This window comes from Vombatus ursinus, unplaced genomic scaffold, assembly GCF_900497805.2.
Source record: "Vombatus ursinus unplaced genomic scaffold, bare-nosed wombat genome assembly UNPS02001419.1, whole genome shotgun sequence".
In the NCBI taxonomy this organism is placed as follows: Eukaryota; Metazoa; Chordata; class Mammalia; order Diprotodontia; family Vombatidae; genus Vombatus; species Vombatus ursinus.
The window spans coordinates 2,113,218-2,132,184 of record NW_020941197.1 but is presented as its reverse complement, the minus strand read 5'-3'; the positions used below and the strand labels follow the sequence as shown (position 1 = coordinate 2,132,184).

At 39.2% G+C, this 18,967-nt stretch overlaps 1 protein-coding gene across 1 annotated transcript in view; it reads left to right on the top strand.

The window, feature by feature from the left end:
* PHEX (phosphate regulating endopeptidase homolog X-linked) overlaps positions 1 to 18,967 on the top strand; it is a 263,978-nt gene that overhangs the window by 100,096 nt on the left and 144,915 nt on the right. Inside the window, exon 11 of the mRNA XM_027868359.1 lies at positions 18,259 to 18,387. Within this exon, the coding sequence (XP_027724160.1) occupies positions 18,259 to 18,387 (129 nt within the window). The remainder of the gene's footprint in view (positions 1 to 18,258; positions 18,388 to 18,967) is intronic.

Here is an 18,967-nt window from a genome sequence, read left to right as displayed (position 1 = left end):
TATATTTGGTTCAATAATCATTTATTAAATGCCTATTGGGAATGAATGAATGAAATAGCATTTATTAAGTATCAGCCATATACCAGGCACTGTAGCTAAGCATAGGGGATACAAATATAAAAGTGCCTCCGAGAATCTTATCCCAGCTATTACCTTGAAATAGAGGAAGTCAATATAAGGAGGAGCGATGGCCAGGGAAGGGACCTTTGATTTGGAGACTCCCAGGGATGGTCAGTTGAGCGACAGGGTAGTTGATGGTCATGCATTTTCCAGAAGCAATGGCAAGACTGATTTAATTACTGTTGAGGAGAGGGGGAAAGAAGGGCCTCATACTCAGTGACAGGATTGGTGGTCTGTATAGAGAAGGTGAAGTGAATTTGTGCTCACTCACCAGTCAGGATAGCTCTGCCCTGGAATAGAGATCTAAAATTGAGTGGCTTGGCATCTCCAGGGAAGAGGAGGGGGATTGTCTGTGGAGGTCTAGGGTCTGGAGGAGTCAAGGTGGGGAGAAGAGGACTAGCAGCAGGACAGATGACACGACTGTTATGTGCAAGGCACTGTGAAAAAGGCTCTCTATCACTTTAGTCTCTTCTTACCAATGATTTCACTATACAAAAACAATTCCTCAGAGATATACTTTTAACTTGATCAGTTTGTTAGCATTTCCAAACATTAAAGAATAAAAGTAGATTATAAAATTATAAAATAGGGATTACTATTCTTTTTTAAATTTAAAAAATTATTTATTTAAAAAATTTTAAACTTAAGTACAAAATAAGAAAAGAAAAAAGAAACAAACTTAAATACTAGAACTAAAATAATACAAAATAAGAAAAAAGAAACAAACAAATACTAAAACTGTCTAGTTGTGGGATTAATGTTCTTGGGAGATGTGTTGTAGATCAGACATAACCTATAGCTTCAATGAAGCTATCACCTCACAGAGTTGCAGGGACAACTGTGTGGCATGGCACCAGTTTGTCTTGTTGGATTCTTTGGAGGTGTTCAGATCCAACCTTAATCTCTTTTGAGATCTCTCTTGACTCTCACTTCTTACTGTCTTCTTTCTTCTTATTTGAATCTGTATCCCTGATTACAGAGATTGTGGTCTCTTCCTTTTTCTTTCTGAGAATTCTGGTTTGAAGATTTATATTACGTGAAACCTGAAAGTATTTGGTGTCTTCTCAAAGTCTTTAAAAAGTAAAAACCAAACAAATTTAAAAGTTACTTTTACTTACTTTCCTTCAATTTTGATAAAGTTAGATTTTACTTAACAGGAATAAGGATGATGATGATAGCATTTACTTAGTGCTTTAAGGTTGACAAAATGCTTTACATTTATTATCTTATTTGATCTTCATAACAATTTGAGGTAGGTGTCATTATTATCTTCATTTTATAGATGAGGAATTTGAGGCTCAAAGTTATTTCAGAAATAGATAGCTATATATTTAAATTCTGAGTATATAAGCTATACCATATAAATAAGTGACATATATTGGGAAGAAAGCAATAAATTCATCCAAAATTTAGTAAGTACTTCCTGTATAATAATAGTAATTGGCAATTGCTCATATTTGATAGCACTTTAAGGTCGGCCAGGTGCTGTGTATGCTTTATTTCATTTTCTCCTTACAATAGCCCTATGATGACATCAATGCAATTTGTGACTTAAATTTTATGGATGAGAAATCTGAGGATCCAAGGAATTGAAGGATCAGCACAGAGTTATATAGCTCATGAGTGTCTGAGACAGGATGTGAATTCAGGTCTTCCCAATTCAAAGTCTAGTACTCTCTATACTACCCGCTAGGCACTAGAAATATGAAGGTGAAAAGACTCTATTCTCAAAGAGTTTAAAATTGACTTAATGGAGAGGGATTTAACATGGACGTGGATAGCTAGGTGGCACAGTGGATAGAGTGCTGGGCCTGAGGTCAGGAAGACTCATCTTCCTGAGTTCAAATCTGACCTCAGACACTTACCAGCTTCTAAGTGTCTGAGCACTTACTAGTCACTTGTAACTGGGAGAGTTACTTAACCCTGTTTGCCTTAGTTTCCTCATCTGTAAAATGAGCTGGAGAAGGACATGGCAAACCACTGCAGTGTTTTCGCCAAGAAAATTCCAAATGGGGTCAGAAAGAGTTGGAAATGACTAAACAACAACTGCATGATATGTATGTATGTATGTATGTGTTGTAATTATGTCTACGTTATATATAAATTATATAGAAACACAACATATTTATATATAATACATAGCATGTGTGTATACACACATATAAATTCAGGAAACATCTATTAAGTGCCTACTATGTGCCAGGCACTGTGCTAAGACCTGAGGATGCAAATAAGAAAACGAAAGATAGTTCCTGCCCTAAAAGAGACCATCTAATGGAGGAAGACAATACACAAGAGGAAGCTGGAAGGCAGGGGAAGGGGTGAGGAACATCTTGTTCCATGGAGTTGAGACCAAGCAGAGCTGCATGACATCTATTTATGTATGTATGCTTATTAAAAGGTTGAATGTAGTAGGGGCAATGTAAAGAACCTGGAGAGATGCTATGAAAAAATGTGTTACTTATAAAGTGGTGTCAGGGAAAGTTTCATTGGGGAAAAGGCTTCTGAGCTGGCCCTTGGAGGGACCTTGACAGTCAGAGATGGGAGGAGGGGAGCAATAGCTTGAGCAAAGAAAGGCATCAAGATGAGAAAGGGTAGGATGAATTGTTTTATTGTTCATCCTTCTTCTCTAAGAGAACCAGTGACATCATGAGGGTGATATCTTGACTTGTGCATTGAATTGGGTTTAAGTGAGGCAGAGCTGAGCAAAGTTGTCAGCCTCACTCTCTCCTCCAGAGTCATCAGAGTCCAATGGTAAGACAAAAGTCAAGATAACTGGGAGAAGATGCAGTGGGTGACCTTGATCTTTCTAAATTAAGGTCTTTCCCAGGTCTCAGTCTGTCTGAAGCAACACCCATTCAATAACTAAGTGCTAGGTAAGAATCTAGACAAAAGATAGCCTAATTTATCATCACAAAAATGTCAGTCTGAGAGTGGAAGACCTTCTAAGTTTCTGGCCAGAACAGAAAACAATTGCTATTTACACTCATTCTAAGCCATCAAAATCTAAACAATGAACCATAGAGGCTTGGGCTGGGGGTTATTATTGGCCATTCAGTGAAAGCCAGAATGATTTGGGTTTAAAAGCAGTCAAGTAGCTTCATTTGAGACACAATGGGCTTTTTAAAAGCCTGTTTTTTTCAGAGCTATTTTTCAAGAAATCATAAATAAAAACTGCACAGGACAAAAATTAAATTCTTCCAGCTTAAAAAATAATAAAAATTAATAAGGAAAAAATCTAGCCTCAAACTCCAAAATGTTACAAAATATAAGTGACACAAATTATATTCCTATGGACAGAACACCCACATGGAAGGATGACACCCCAAAGTGGAGAGAGGGACCACGTGTTGAGGGAAGAAGAGGAAAGAAGAAGAACGAAGAAAGAAGAAGTCTTAGGATCACTGAGATAGCAAGGTGGCTCAGTGGATAGATCGTTGGGTCTGGAGTCAGGAAGACCTAAGTTCAAAACTGGCCTCAGACACTTACTAGCTGTGTGACCCTGGGCAAATCAGTTGACCTCTGTTTGCCTTAATCTTCTGGAGAAGGAAATAACAAGCCCCTTCAGTATCTTTGCTAAGAAAACCCCACGGACAACATTGATGTGTTGTGGTCCATGAGGTCATGAAAAACTAGACATGATTGAGCAACTATAAGGGCAACATCACTGAAGACAAAAGTTGCCTGTTAGGTGAGGCTGTTCAGATAATTTCCTTATTTGGAAGAGTGAGTAACCGGGACAGGAAATCAGCTGTTTTTGGGGAGAATGAGCTAACCTTGAGAACTGATCAAACAGAGTTGCCAGAGATCATGTTTGTTCCAGGGAGATAACGCATTTCTCTGAGGTTAGTCTTATTAGAATATCCTGGTGGAGCAGGAAATCTCTAAGAGAGTGGAAGCCTGCTTTCAAGATCAATTGAGCTTATTCTGTCCTTGACAGCTTACGGGTCTCTATTTATATATCCCAGTGGCTTTTTTTTTTAAGCTATAAGGTTACTTTTTCTAGAGAGAAGATGTTTTCCCCAAACTCACAGTATACAGATTTTATCCATTTCTTCTACGTTACTAATAATGATTTGTGTCTGAGAAGCAGAATAAAAAACATCAGCAAGGACATATATGATCAGAAAAGGAAATGGATTCATTGCATATTGAAAATGAGAGAAAGTAGATGAATAGTCTAAATGCAACATTGGCACTTCCAAGGTGTTAAAAGAACCAATGGCGAATTGGAACCTCTACTGAAAATTTATGGAAAAACACGGATGAGGATTATACTGGATGGGAGGGCATGAGCCTTTGATACCTACACTTGTAGACAAAGGACTCAAACCAATGAGAACACAATTGTAACAAGCAAATATTAACAAATTGCAGTATGCAAAGCACTTTATTAAATGTCAGAGATGCAAAAATAAAAATGAAAGAGCACTGGACCTGGAGTCAGGAATACCTAAGTTCAAATCCAGTCTAGCTATGTGACCCTAAGCGAGTCAATTAACCTCTGCCTGCCACAGATTCCTCATCTATTTTTTTTGTTTTTGTTTTTGTTTTTGTTTTTTTTTTGCTTAGGCAGTGGGGGTTAAGTGACTTGCCCAGGGTCACGCAGCTAGTAAGTGTCAAGTGTTTGGTCTGAGGCCGCATTTGAACTCAGGTTCTCCTGACTTCAGGGCCGTGCTCTATCCACTGCGCCACCTAGCTGCCCCAGTATTTCTTTTCTTTTCTTTCTTTTTTTTTTTTGCACAGATTTCTCATCTTTAAAATGGTGATAAAAGTAGTACCTACTTCCTAGGATTGTTGTGAGGTTCAAATGAGATAATATTTGCAAAGTCCTTTGTAATCCTCAAAGTGCTATATAAATAGCACCAAGTGTTAACTGTTATTATTTTTAAACTTCCATTCTATCGATCCATTTAACAAAAAGTTTGTTAATGCTAAAAGATTTTTTGCCACATGAAAGGGTTAAATTAGGGAAACAAAATAGATTCTTCCTGTGTATATTTTAAGATGCATGTAGGATATGGTGACCAAATGTTTTTCATTACCACTAAGGATAAAATGAGATCTATAAGTAGCAAAACATTCAAAATTTTAGTTAAATGTAGAAGTGGAATTTTCTGAGGGTCAGTATTGCTAAATCTTGGTTGGATTGTAATGTCAAAGAAGGTTGTGGAGTCTTTCTTTTTGGAGATTTCAAAATGAGCATTAATTCTCATTTGTCTGTGATAGTTTGTATGGGTAGGTAGATTAGAAATGATCGAGTCAGTTTTCTGTGGTAGAAATGGCACTAGACTAGAGGCAATGTGATAGGGTGGGAAAGGGAACTGGATTTGGAGGAGGAAGACTTGGGTTCAAATTCTGCCTCTCACAATATGATTTTTGGCAAGTAACTTAACCTCTCTAGGCCTCAGTCTTCTCAACTGTAATATAAGGGATTGAATTAGATGGGCTCTAAGGTCTATTAAAAATCTGTATCTAGAAGCAGCTAGATAGAGTGCTAGACCTAGAGTCTGGAAACTCCAAGTCCAAATCTAGCCTCAGAAACTTGTTAGTTGGGTGACCCTTGGCAAGTCACTTCCTCATCTGTATAATGGTGATAATACTAGTACCTACCTCCTAGGGTTGTGAGGATGAGGTACTATTTGTAGTGTTTTGCAAACCTTAAAGCATTGTTAAAAATGGATGTTGATCCCTATGATCCCTAGAATAAAAAGGCTTGGATTTCAATCTTGGCTCAATATATTATTAACTGTGAGATTGGGCAAATCATTTATTCTTTTTGAGCCTCACTTCCCTGTCCTTATTTGTGAAATGGGAATGACCCATAGTGGTGTTGTGACCTCAGGGCTGTTGTAACCTCAAATGAAGTTATATTTAGGAAAAGATCTTGCAAACTTCTGAACCATAAATATGGAGGGACATTGGGATTTTGTCCCAGGGTTTTTGACAGTGCTTATAGTCTCAGCACTTAGAAATAAATGAGTTTAGCAAAAAAGAATTAGTTAAAAGCAAAAGCTCCAAGATGGTGGCCTCACACCCCATAAGCTCTTTCCCTGCCTAAACTGTACTCTGTTCTCTCTCTCTCTCACCCATTCCATCTCACTGTGTCTCAGAGTCTTTGCCATGACCTTACCCCTCCCACCTCCCAAATTAAGGGCATGCTACAGAGTACTTGCCCAAGAAGCAAAATTTGATAATTGCAGTTTTGACGGTCATACAGTGTTATGTAAGTGTGAATTATTATGACTAGCCCCTGAAGATCCCAGTTTTGAAAAGCCTGTCTATCCCAACAACTTCATGGCTATCTTCATTATACATCCGGCTTCTCTACTTCTCTCCCATCTGATGTCTACTTCATAGAATCCTTGGTTTCCTTCACACACTCAATTTAAGTACCACCTTCAACATGAAGCCTTTCCTTTTTCCTCTGAATGACTTCCTTTAAAGTTACCTTATTTTCTCTGTATGGGTTTTGCATATGCCCCTACATGACTATATTATTGCTCCCTCTCCCCTACTCTCCTTAGGATGTAAAATTCTTGAGGTCAGGGATTATTTTGCCTTTGTCTCTGTATCCCTAGAGCTTAGCATAGTACCTGGCACATAGTAGGTGCTTGATACATGCTTACTGAATGAATGAATGAATGAATGAAGTGATTTTTCCTAAAATCACACTGCCAGGTATTGGTCTCCCCCAAACCACTGTAAGTTTTACATTACATAGCCTTCAAACAAGAGTGCAAAGACACGATCAATTGAGTAGCCTTGATGTGGGTAGTTTCCAAAAAAAGGTGAAAGCACACAGACTGCTGCACTAAAGCAGTTCCCAGATAAGGCTTGTGGATTGCTTGAGATGCACATCAGCAGGTAAGTCTAAACATTCAATAAAATGTTGGCAAAGTTAAATACAAGTCTAGGGTGAGGCCAAACACAAGCACTACATTAAAGTTTTTCATGATGAAAGGTTATAACAATATAAGGTTATAGAAGGTTATTGCTAATTTCAGAAGTAGGTTTTAAATCCAAGTCTTCCTGATTCCAAACCCAGCATTCAATGTATTTTCTTTTGGAAAGTAAGCTCCTTAAGGGCAGGGGCTATTTTGACTTTGTCCTTGTATCCCTAGGGCCTAGCACAAAGTAGGTGTTCAATAAATGTTTGTTTATTGATGGGCACTAGAGGCCATTGGATTTGCTTGGGCTGTATGTCCATCTATAATTCTAAAGCCACATCTCTCTGTATTATCAAATTTGATTTTAAAACTTTCTTACTTGTTTAGAAAAATTTCCTTTAAGGATCATAGAATTTAGAGTTGAATGGGTCCTTTGTTATTGTTGAGTCATTTTTCAGTTGTGTCTGAGTTTTTGTGACCCCATTTGGGGTTTTCTTGGCAAAGATACTGGAGTGGTTTGCCATTTCCTTCTCCAGCTCATTTTACGGATGAGGAAATGAAGGCAAACAGGGTTAAGTGACTTGCCCAGAGTCACACAGCTGGTGTCAGAGGCCAGATTTGAACTCAGGAAGGTGAATCTTCCTGATTCTAGGCCTAGCACTGTATCCACTGTACCACCTTACTGCCCTGAATGGGTCCTTAGAGATTACCAACCCGCTCTTTACAGAGGGGGAAACTGAGCTCAAGAGAGGGTAAGCAGCTTGTCCACAATCACACAGGTAGAAAGCATCAGCCAGGGCCAGAATTCTAATCCAGGTCCTCTGACTTCAAATCCAGAGATCTTTCATTGCTCTTTCTCTGATAATACATCCTGCCAGATTGTTAAATGTTTGTATCTGCTATTTTCTTGGTTACTAGGAAATATTTTGTTATAATAGTGACACATTATAAATGTTTTCTAGGTTCACAACAACTCTAGGGATCTGACTCCCTTGAGTAAACCAGAGTTGTACTCTTGGAAAGAAGCCAGCCACCAATGAGTCCCCCCATTGCACTGTAAATTTCAGAGAAATAATAGAAGTATCTTTGATTGTCAGCTTGGGGAGTTCCTCCACTTGCTGAGAAGTCAGCTTCTGTGACTAGCTAGATCAATCCTAAGTTGATGCCTGAAAAACAAGAGTTTAATGACTTACCCAACCTTCCTTAGCTACATCTACAGTGTAGATGTTAAACCCAGCTCTTCATTACTCCAAGCCCAGCATCCTCTTTATGACACTGGAGAATTCATGATATTCTGAAAATCTTGTAATAGAGGGAGGAAGGCATAAGGCAGGAAAGATGGGATGGAAAAAGGGGAAAGAATGCAATATCCGCAACCATCAAAACATTTTCATTTTGTTACCAATATGACATTTGGGGGGATGCAATATTTTTTTCCTCTGATATTTTCCCTGGCTCTGCTGCAACCCAATATGGGCTGAATTTGGCAGGATGTTGAATTCAACAATAGAGTAACAAGCAATAAGTATTCCTATCTCATAACTAGAAATAAATAATATATATATAGATATGTTGGTTAATAGGATTCCCCCTTCCCCCACCTTTGACTCAATTACCACTAGGCTTTGATAGAGAGTCAATTAGATAAACTCTAATATTTCTTCCAACCCTGAGAGTCTATGATTTTTCCATAAACTTATCTTTGGTAGAAAAGGATCTTTTGTTACTATAAGAATGCCATTGAGCAACTTAAGTTGGCTGTGCATGGGCCCACAATTATAAACTACATAAATAATTGGAGACCCAAAATTCATTTGGCTTCAATCATCCATGTATTTCAAATGAATTTTCTATCATTACAAATGATTTGTAAAATGGATGCCAAATTATAATTTTGTTATCATTTATTTAGATTATTTTGGAGTTAGATCCAACCTAAATAAATACCAAATCTTTTCAAGACCAACTGAAATTGTATTCAATTTTGGTTCATGTGGGAAAAAAATACTAAGTGCCTGCTGGGGCAAGACATTGTGGCAGGTGCTGGAGGAATTTTCTTTCTAGGTCTGGACCTCTGATTTCTATTGGTTTAGGGAATTCTCTCTACCTATGGGGCAACTTATCTGGAATTGATAGTCTTAGAAAATTGTCTAGGGGATTTTGAGAGGTTAAATGATTTGTTCAGGGTCACACAGCTAGCTAGAGGTAATATTTAAACCCAAGTTTTCCTGTCTCTAAGGCCATCCCTCTATCTGCTATGCCATGCTGCTTCTCACTGGTAGAAGTTTAAATTGGACGTGACTTTTGGTTTTATGGAGCTTACTCCTTAGTAAGCTCAATTTAGTAATATATGGGCAGCTAGGTGGTGCAGTGGATAGAGTGCCAGGCCTGAAGTCAGGAAGTCTCATCTTTCTGAGTTCAAATCTGACCGAAGACACTTATTAGCTGTATGACCCTGGGCAAGTCACTTAACCCATTTGCCTCAGTTTCCTCATCTGTAAAATGGCTGGAAAAGGAAATGGCAAACCACTCTAGTATCTTTGCCAAGATTACCCCAAATGGGATCATGAAGAGTTGCACACAACTGAAATAACTAAACAATAACAAATTTAGTTATTATACTTAGGAATGATGGCATTTGTAGATTGAGATTGCTAAAGTGAAGTTAGTGAAATGTGTTTATGTTTTTTAGCTGGCGAATGACAAGTAGTTTAGAACAGCATGTCAAACTTGAACAGTTAGTACTGTTTAAAATGCTATGGGATGGCATTGCCCACATGTTTCCTTTCAGAAGGGGCAATTGTTCAGGGTGATAGTGAATCCCTTGTTCTTCTTGGAAGAAGTGTGCCATGATGATGATGATGATGACAGTTAGTGAGAGCCATAGTAAGTTTCTTAGCTATTAATCAAAGTCCACATTTGTAGAAAGTCCACCCATGGTCTTAGTGACAGAACATCTGTCCTACCCACCACTGCCAGAAAGGTGAGCCCTAGGAGGAACACAGTGATCATGTTCCCTCCTGGGCCTCACCCAAATGGTACACTTCCCAGTCTGGATAGTTGCCATTCACACCTGCTCTTCATCTCCAGGCACTTGCCTCACTGGAATTCTTGGCTCAAGAGGGAAGGGGTTTCCCTTTCCTCTGATGCAGGTTGTACAGGTGGTAGACCTTCCCTTCTAATTGCAACTTCGTATGGTCGGAGTCAGGGTAGACTTGTTTGCAGTGGCTGGTATGCACCCAATTAGATCTCCCTCATACGTTGACTGCAGCATGGGTGGTAAGGTCACTTGGACAAGTTAAGACCAGTGGTGTTCAAGACTGTGTCTTCTCCTGTGTAGACCCAGTTTCCTAGTTGCAGAGAGTGGCTTGGCTCTGTGAGTGGCTGTGGTAAAGAACCTGTGATGGGGCTGATGAGGTGCTTGAAAGCCACCTGGAAAGCAGAGCAGTAAGTTAATAGAGTCATCATCAATTACCAAACCATTCAGGGTAGGCCTGCTGTGGGGCATTCTTAAAGGGCTTCCAAAGAGAACTTCCTAAGGAGATAGTCCTGTTAACCAGATTCTGGTTTTACATAAGGATCATTTCTGGGACCGTGACCCAACTGAGCCCTGTTTGTTAACATATTTCAGTCAATTGCTTTAATGTCCTGGTTTTTCCTTTCATATTTCCCTGAAGACTCAGGGTGGTATCCACAATGTAGCTGTATGCTCAGGCTCTTTTATACCTGGGAGATGACCAGGTCTATAAAATGTGTCTCCCTGTCTGAATCTATGATCAGTGTGACTTCAAACCTGGGGATGAGTTCTGTGAGTGTTTTCTTTGTGACAGTATAGGTATTAGCCTTTCTGCATGGATAGACTTCTGTCCATCCAGAGAACATGTCCAGTATGTCCATTATGACTTCCTTAGGGGGAAATCCAATAAAGTTCATCTGAATGTTAGCAAAAGGTCCCCAGGGTAGGGGATGAGCTCCTGGGGTGTTTTAGTTCTAATCACTGGATTGTACTACAGGAAAGTGGGGTATTGTTGACAGATTAATTTAGCTGATTGTGTGAGCCCAGAAGCTTCTCAATCTCTTAGGATTTCCTCCACTACCCTGTTTGGTTTGCATGCTTCACAGAGTGGACAGTGTGAACCCAGGAGTGGAGGAGCACAGGGATGACCTTATGGCTTCCTTTGGAGACCAAGACAATGTCATCAAAAGCTAAAACAAGCTTCCTCCGAGTTGGTTGCATGGTCTCAAGAGGGTTTGCCTGGACAGTCACTAGGTGGCCTCGGAGAGATGGAGGAGGGCCAGACATCATAGAAATAGTAAAACGGAATTGAAAAAAGAAGTGGTTAGAGGAAAAGTGCCTTTTGGCTGCATGGTCAGTGGTGGGAATGCCCTTAGCTGACAAAGTCAACTGAGGACGTGTCAGCCTGGCATTTTCAAATAGTGAGGAAGGAAGGGAGCTGTATGGCTTGCAAGAGGAAGTCAACATATGCAGCATTGTGGATAGGCATTTCAGCTGCCATTAAAAAACCTTAGAGCTTCCAAAGGTGGACAAAATTATGCACTATCCCAAAGGCATATCTGATATCAGTGTAAATAGTGTCAGTCTGTCCTTCTACAAAATGGCTAGCCTTCCCAAGAGTGACCTGGGCAGATAAGCAGTCAGGCAAAGATTCTGAAACCAAAACCATGGTGGGGGAGCAGACAGTAAACCTGGATAGGAGGTTCCCTTTCTTATCCCTAAGGCAGGAGCCATCAACAAATAAGATGTGGTCTGGGTTATCAAGGAGAACTTCCAAGAGAAGGGGCCAGAGAGAAGAGGTTTATTGACAGACAGAGAGGCAGTCATGATCTGGAAGGATGTCCTCAGAATCTAGGGGGAGCAGGAGAAGCGCAGCTGGGTTGAGGATAGGGTATTTGGAAAAGGTAACGTTTCTGATGAGAAGTAGCTGCTCAGATCTGGCTGGCTGGGAAGGGGGGGTGCAGGTTAGAGAGTTGTTAAAGCAGGGGTAAGAGCGGTGTTGAGTGGTCTCATGTTATAAAAGCTGCTAAGTATCATGCAGGAGTTGCACCATAAGGGGGTGTCCAAGGACCAAAGATTGGACTTTATAGTTAATTTGGGTATTTAAGTTAATTTGAGTATTTACAATAGTCAAAATGACTTAATTGCTCAAAGACATTCTTATCCAGAGAAAGAATTGATAAATGGAAGTATGTATGGGATAATTTATACACACACACCCTTGTTTGTGTCTAATGGTAGCCATCTCTAGAGTGGGGGAGGGGAGGGAAGAAAAAAAGGAAAAAAAAAGAAATTTACATGATGACTATTCTCTATTAAAAAGGAATAGCAAATTGTACACAATGGATTTTAATTTCATATTTTATTATGCTACGTTATGGAAATGCTTGTTTTGTTCCATAAATTAAAGAGAAAAAAAAAGATTGGACTTTTTCTACTAGGGCTGCAGCTAAAACACAAGGAGTCCCTGGCTACTGGGTCAAGATGGAAGACTGTAGTAATCTACAGGCTGAACTCTTGAGGCAAATCTTTGTTTTTCATGAAAAAAGAGCATGAAAGGCTTGTTATAATTGGAGAGCCCTAGGGTAGGAGTACCAAGAAGGGAATTCCAGAGCTGACTGAGTATCTTCTGTGCCTCTGGGGAGCATGGGAGCAGGTAATCCAGGATATCCTCAGTGGTAAGTTTTTTTCCAAGGGCTGTACAATGGTGGAATAGTTTGGGATCCACAGTGGCAGTAGCCAGCCTTCTGCCAAAGGCCCACAATTCTTTCTTATTTTGGGTCGGCTGCAAATCGGCAATGCCTTGGACTAGGTCTGGTGAGAGGCATCAGTGATACTTTGAAATAGTAAAGCCTAGGGAAAATTGAGGAAAGGGCTTCCAGGAGCTTCTTGAAGCTCATCTTATATCTCAGGTCTGTAAAGAAATTAACAGGGTGAAAGCCTGTCTTTCTGAATTTTTGGGCTTCAGGAATCAAGCATCAGGGATCCTAGTTCTAAATTTTTTAATTTGTCCAACAGAGAGGAGACCCAAATTAGGTGGCCAACTTCCCTGAGCCTCTATGGATTATATGTTATACAAGGTTCAAGCTTAGGAACAAAGAAGCCAAGGAAATTAAGCTGATTGACCCTTACATGTTAACAGAGAGGTACTTTCAAATAAGGCATACAATCTTCATGTGGAAGCAAGGCATGCTGAGGTTAGATCTGGAAGGTCTCTGGGGTCAGCACCTTCTTTGAGTTCTGGACATCCTGGATTAAATCATAAAAACAATCTGGTCTTTTGCCATGCAGGGTCAGAGTCAAAACATTCATAATTTTCCCACACCAAGTACAATACATCAGTTAACTCCCTCCTTCAGTAATAATAATAATGATAATAACATATAGCATTTACTGTGTGCCAGGCACTGTGCAAAGTGCTTTATAATTAATTATCTCATTTGTTCCTCACCACAACCCCAGTAGGTAGGTAGGTGCTTTTATTATCCCCATTTACAGATGAGGAAACTGAGGTAAATAGGTTAAGTGACTTGCCCAGGGTCACATAGCTAGTAAGTGTTTGAGGCAGTGCAGAACACAACCTGTCTGTAACATATTTATAGAAAGTTGCCTGACACAAACGGGTTAAGTGATGTAAAAAAATGTGAGCTGCATGTACTCAGAGCCACTTCTACTCTCAATGTGCCTAATCTATGACAGTGCCTTCCAAACTCTTATTGGACTGATCAGTCACAGCCAAGCATACCATCCATACCCTGACTGTGATGTCATTGGTCTTTTTCAAAAACCAAGGTTGAACAACAAGAAGTGACATGGTCACACACACATAGTACAGATCAGAGGTGGAATTTGAACTCAGAACTTCCTAACTTTGAGTTTCTTTCTCTACTTTGCTATGCTTCTAAGTAAAATAAGAATATTAACTATCATTTACATAATAATAATAACTCACGCATCTATAGCATTTTAATGTTTATAAAGTGCTTTTTCTAAACTCCTCTGTGAAGGTAGTAATGCAAAGAGAGTACAAGCATTGTGATCCAAATTTTACAGATACAGTAAATGAAGCTGAGACTCATGAAGTTACTTGACCAATAGCATATAGTAGGAAGAATCAGAGCTAAAACTTGTTCCAGACTCTTGGCAGCATGAGATAGTCTGTGGAAATGTTCAAATGCGAAGGTGGATTTCCAAATAAGTCACTAAGTGCATAGTGGTTTTAACACAATTTTATTTCCCTACATGGTCACTTATAAGGAAAATATAGATATGTGATACACATAACAGATTGCATAAAATAGAGATCATATTTATTTATGCAAAACAGGCAGACATAAAAATCCTAATCTGACTTAATAGTTATTGATTTGTTCCTTTGATGTGATGTGAGCTTGGAGTGGTGGTGGCTAGCTCTTTCTCAATGACTCATATTAAAGGGAAGATTTAAATTGTAAGGTCCTTGAGGGCAGGGACTATCTTTGTTTTTATTTGTATTTGTATCCTCAGTGCTTAGCACATAGTAGGTGCTTAATAAATGTTGATTGATTGATTGGGGGGAATAGAGACTAAAGAAAGGAGAATCCTCTTTAGTGGATGATTTGAAAGATAACACATGTCTTCATAGAATAATGATTACTTTGGTGAAGAACTGAATGTTTTTCAAGTGATCTACCAGATTTGCTGTTTTAAAGGCATATAGTGAACCATATTTGGAATATGGGTAGCTAGGTAGAGCAGTGGATTGAGTGCTGGGCCTGGAGTCAGGAACTCATCTTCCTGAATTTAAATCTGGCTTCAGACATTTAGTAGCTGTGTGATCCTGGGCAAGTCACTTAACTCTGTTTGCCTCAGTTTCCTCATTTGTAAAAGGAGCTGGAGAAGGAAATGGCAAACCACTCCAATATCTTTGCTAAGAAAAGCCCAAATAGGGTCATGAAGAGTTACACACAACTGAAAAATGACTGAACAACAACCAATTTGGTTTTCATTGTGAGGTAGCCTTAAGGTGTATACCCATGCAGCACACAATAATGAAGAGATAAGGAGACAGGGTTTGAATTCAAGTGCTCACCCTACCAATGCCTCATTATGTAACCTTGAGCAAGTCACTGTCTTTTTGGGCCTCAGTTTCCTCTCTTTAACATAAAGATGCTGGACTAGATGACCTCTAACATCCTATGATTCTATTATACCCACTAATGAACTTGAAGCTTAGAGACTTCAAATCCTACTGAATCAAAATAGTGTGCATTTTTTCTGTTTTTTTTTTTTTTTTTTTTTTTTGCTGATTTTCAGCAGGATTGACGCAAATTGAGAAACACAGTTTCTGCTACATCAACTCAAAGTAAAAGACTGGAAATTGTAAAACACATACACACACATACATACATGGACACACACACAGACACATATACACATATATGTATATTTATTATCTATCTATCCATCCATCTATCTATCTATATTTTGGGGGTGAACTTTCTCCTGGTCAAAGGAAAAAAGACAAAGTCATGATTTTTGTTGTTGGGTTGTTTTCAGTTGTGTCTTACTCTTTGTGACCCCATTTGGTATTTTCTTGGCAAAGATACCAGAGTGGTTTGACATTACCTTCTCCAGCTTATTTTACAGAAGAGGAAATGGAGGCAAACAGGGTGAAGTGACTTGCCCAGAGTCACACAGCTAGTGTCAGAGGCCAGATTTGAACTCAGGAAGGTGAATCTTCCTGATTCTAGGCCCAGTACTTTATCCACTGCACCATCTAACTGCCCCTAGTGGTGATAAGCTTCCAGAATGGCATTGTATAATCTTGTTTTCTGATGTGATCTAAAGCAGTGGTCATTAAGTGGTCAGAAGATCTGGGTTCAAATCCTACATTTGATTCTGCCTCGCTTTGTAACTATAGTCATGCCATTTAACTTCCCAGGGCCTCAGTTTACACATCTGCAAGGTAAGAATGATAACCTTTCTGTAATATGTGGCTCAGAGGTTTGTGGGGAAGGCACTTTGTAAATAATCCTTACTCTTCTACACTTTGGAAAGCACCTTGTGGACTGTGTAGTTCTTGGTAGCTATGATTATCATTGTTATGAATAATTCAGTATCCTCGAAAATAAGGTATTCCAACTGTAGTTTTCATTTTTAGGGCACTTTTCTTATATTGAATTAAAACCTGTTTCTCTATGACTTCCCCTCATTGGTCATATTTCTGTCCTGTAAGACCAAGTGGAACAAGTCCAAACCCTCTTCTGTGTACCAGTCTTTTAGATTGGTAAATCGTCTCCTCTCCTAAACAGCTAAACATCTCTAGTTCCTTCAGCCAGTCTTCATTCTTCATTCAAGTTCCCTCACCATTCAGGTTCAGAGGAATCAGAATTATAAGTGATCATTTACTCCAGCTCTGGATTCATTCTGGCTTATCAATATCCCTTCTGAAGTGTGATACCTGGAAATGGGCAGAAGCTGATGGCGTACCAGGGCACAGTACAGTGACATTGCCATCTCCATTGGTCAGGGAACTATGCCTTTAGGAATGCAACCTAAGACAACATTAGTTCTTTCGGCAGCCATGCCGCTATCGACTCTTTGGACTTGAAACTGAAGATTGTATCTGAGGAGCGAAGGTGACCTTGCTCTTTTGGAGGCTATGCCAGGGAAAGTGTAATGTGGTAAGGTCCTGACAATCTGAAACACAGCCCCAGACTGGACTGAAGATAAATCATTGGATGCCAAGCTTAACTAAGTTTGGAGAGTCATCACCAAAGGGATGATAACCTGCTAATATGTATATATGTTTTTAAGCTGAGGCTTTAAAAGTCATTTAAAAGTCATTAAGGCTGACTGCAGAGGTGTTTTGGAGTTGTGGTTTGCATCAGTAGAGGCAGTGTTGTTGCTGAGTCATTTCAGTCGTGTCCAATTTTTCTTGACCTCATTTAGGGGCAGTGCCCACACCAAAAAATCCACCCATACTTAAAATATTAAGTATACAATTGCATTAGTTTTTTTGTTTGCCATGTGTCTCTAAGAACTCATACTAAGCATGTGTTGTTGTTTATTCGTGTCCGACTCTCCGGGACCCCATTTGGAGCTTTCTTGCCATAGATGCTGGAATGGTTTGCCATTTCTTTCTTGAGCTCATTTTACATATGAGGAACTGAGGGCAAAAAGGTTAAGTGATTTGCCCAGGGTCACACAGCTAGTGTCAGGTCACATTTGAACTCAGGTCTTCCTGACTTCAGGCCTTGTACTCTATCCACTGTGCCACCTAGCTGCCCCATATCAAGCATGTAGTCTACTAAAACTTCTAGATCTTTTTTTTTTCACATGGAATTCTTTATAGTGATATCTCCCCTATCCTGTTCTTGTACTGTTGCTTTAAAACAAACAAACAAACAAACAAAACCAAACCAAAACCTAACTTACTAGGACTTTATCCTTACTAAATTTTAGTTCTTAGATCAAGAGCAGGTTTCAGCCCACTGTTGTAATCTGCTGAGCTATTCTGGCTCTTGATTCCATTGTCTAATGTATTAGCTGTTCCTCCTAGCTTAATGATATCTGCAGATTTGAAAGCACATCATCTATGCCATCATTTAAGTACGTGATAAAAATGTTGAACAGAACAGGGTGAAAGATAAAACTCTGGTAGAAAATATCATCTAAGTGGATACAAATCCATTAATAATACTACCTCTTAGAGCTAGTTGAATAATTTCCCTCTCCTCCACCTTACCTCTACCTTACGGAATCTTTTCTGAGAGAAGGTTTTGACTAAAGTTGGGGAGATATGGAATGATCTGGGAGAGGGCACCTGCTGCCTGTAGAAGATTTGAGGGCAAAAGAGAGCAGTTATTTATGCAATGACACCAAATTTGCAAACTTTGTAGAAGGATCAAATCAGTTAAAAAAATCAATGATATAGAATGACTGACTAACTGACTTACCTGATCAGAATAATATGGATGGATAGCTAAAGCTGTGATAGAATAGTTTAAAAAAAAACTTCACTCTTAAAATGAGACATAAGCCTTTTGCACTTGAAAGGAGATTTGAAGTATTTCTTGATCTTGAGGCATTTTTGAAAATACCAATGGGAAAAATCATGTAATTTGGCTATATGCTAGGCGTTTCTTATGTCTAGGAGATCCTGCATTTCTTTTTTTTTTTTGATGTGGTGGGTTGTGTTATTCTAGTCTGTAACTTTTTCAAAGGGATATCCATGTTTATTTTCAACAGGTAATCCAAGGGACTACAATTTTGTTACCTCAGTGGGACAAATGTGTAAATTTCATTGAAAGTGCCCTTCCTTATGTTGCTGGAAAAATGTTTGTGGATGTTCACTTCCAAGAAGATAAGAAGGAAATGGTAAGTTCAGGCCCTCTTGTAGAAGCATATTGAAAACCTTTTTTTTAGCTTCTCTTGAAATATTAAATAATATTCTTCTGGTCTAAAAATACTCTTTGTATACTTTCCCTTCAGAAGCTGGTTAGGTCAAGGACAAAAAGGCCTTTCTTAGGGAAATACATTAAGGATGGTAACCAAAGTTTAGAACAAAGAATAACTCTCACTGAGAATATTGCCTTGCCTACCCCTGAAGTGAAGCTCTTGACCCATCTGAAGGGCAATTTCCTCTTCTTTATTCCCTGAGGTGAATTTGCCCAAGGAAGTGCCCTAGATTCAATTCAAAGGGGAATAAACACCTTCTTCTCTTATTCAGATGAATTCATTCTCTTCTATTCAGAATAGTTCTCCTTACTGGTCTCTCTGAGGAGTCCCATTGATTCCAAGTGGGGAATGGTCCCGGAGAAATGGGATGATTTTGTTACTCAAAATTCTTAAATGCTAACCTTAAGACTGTATTTTAACATGTTATGATCTTTTTTTTTTCAAGATTGCTATAAATGTTTACCTTAGGTCATCTTGAGGGAGAGAGGCATGTTAGAGA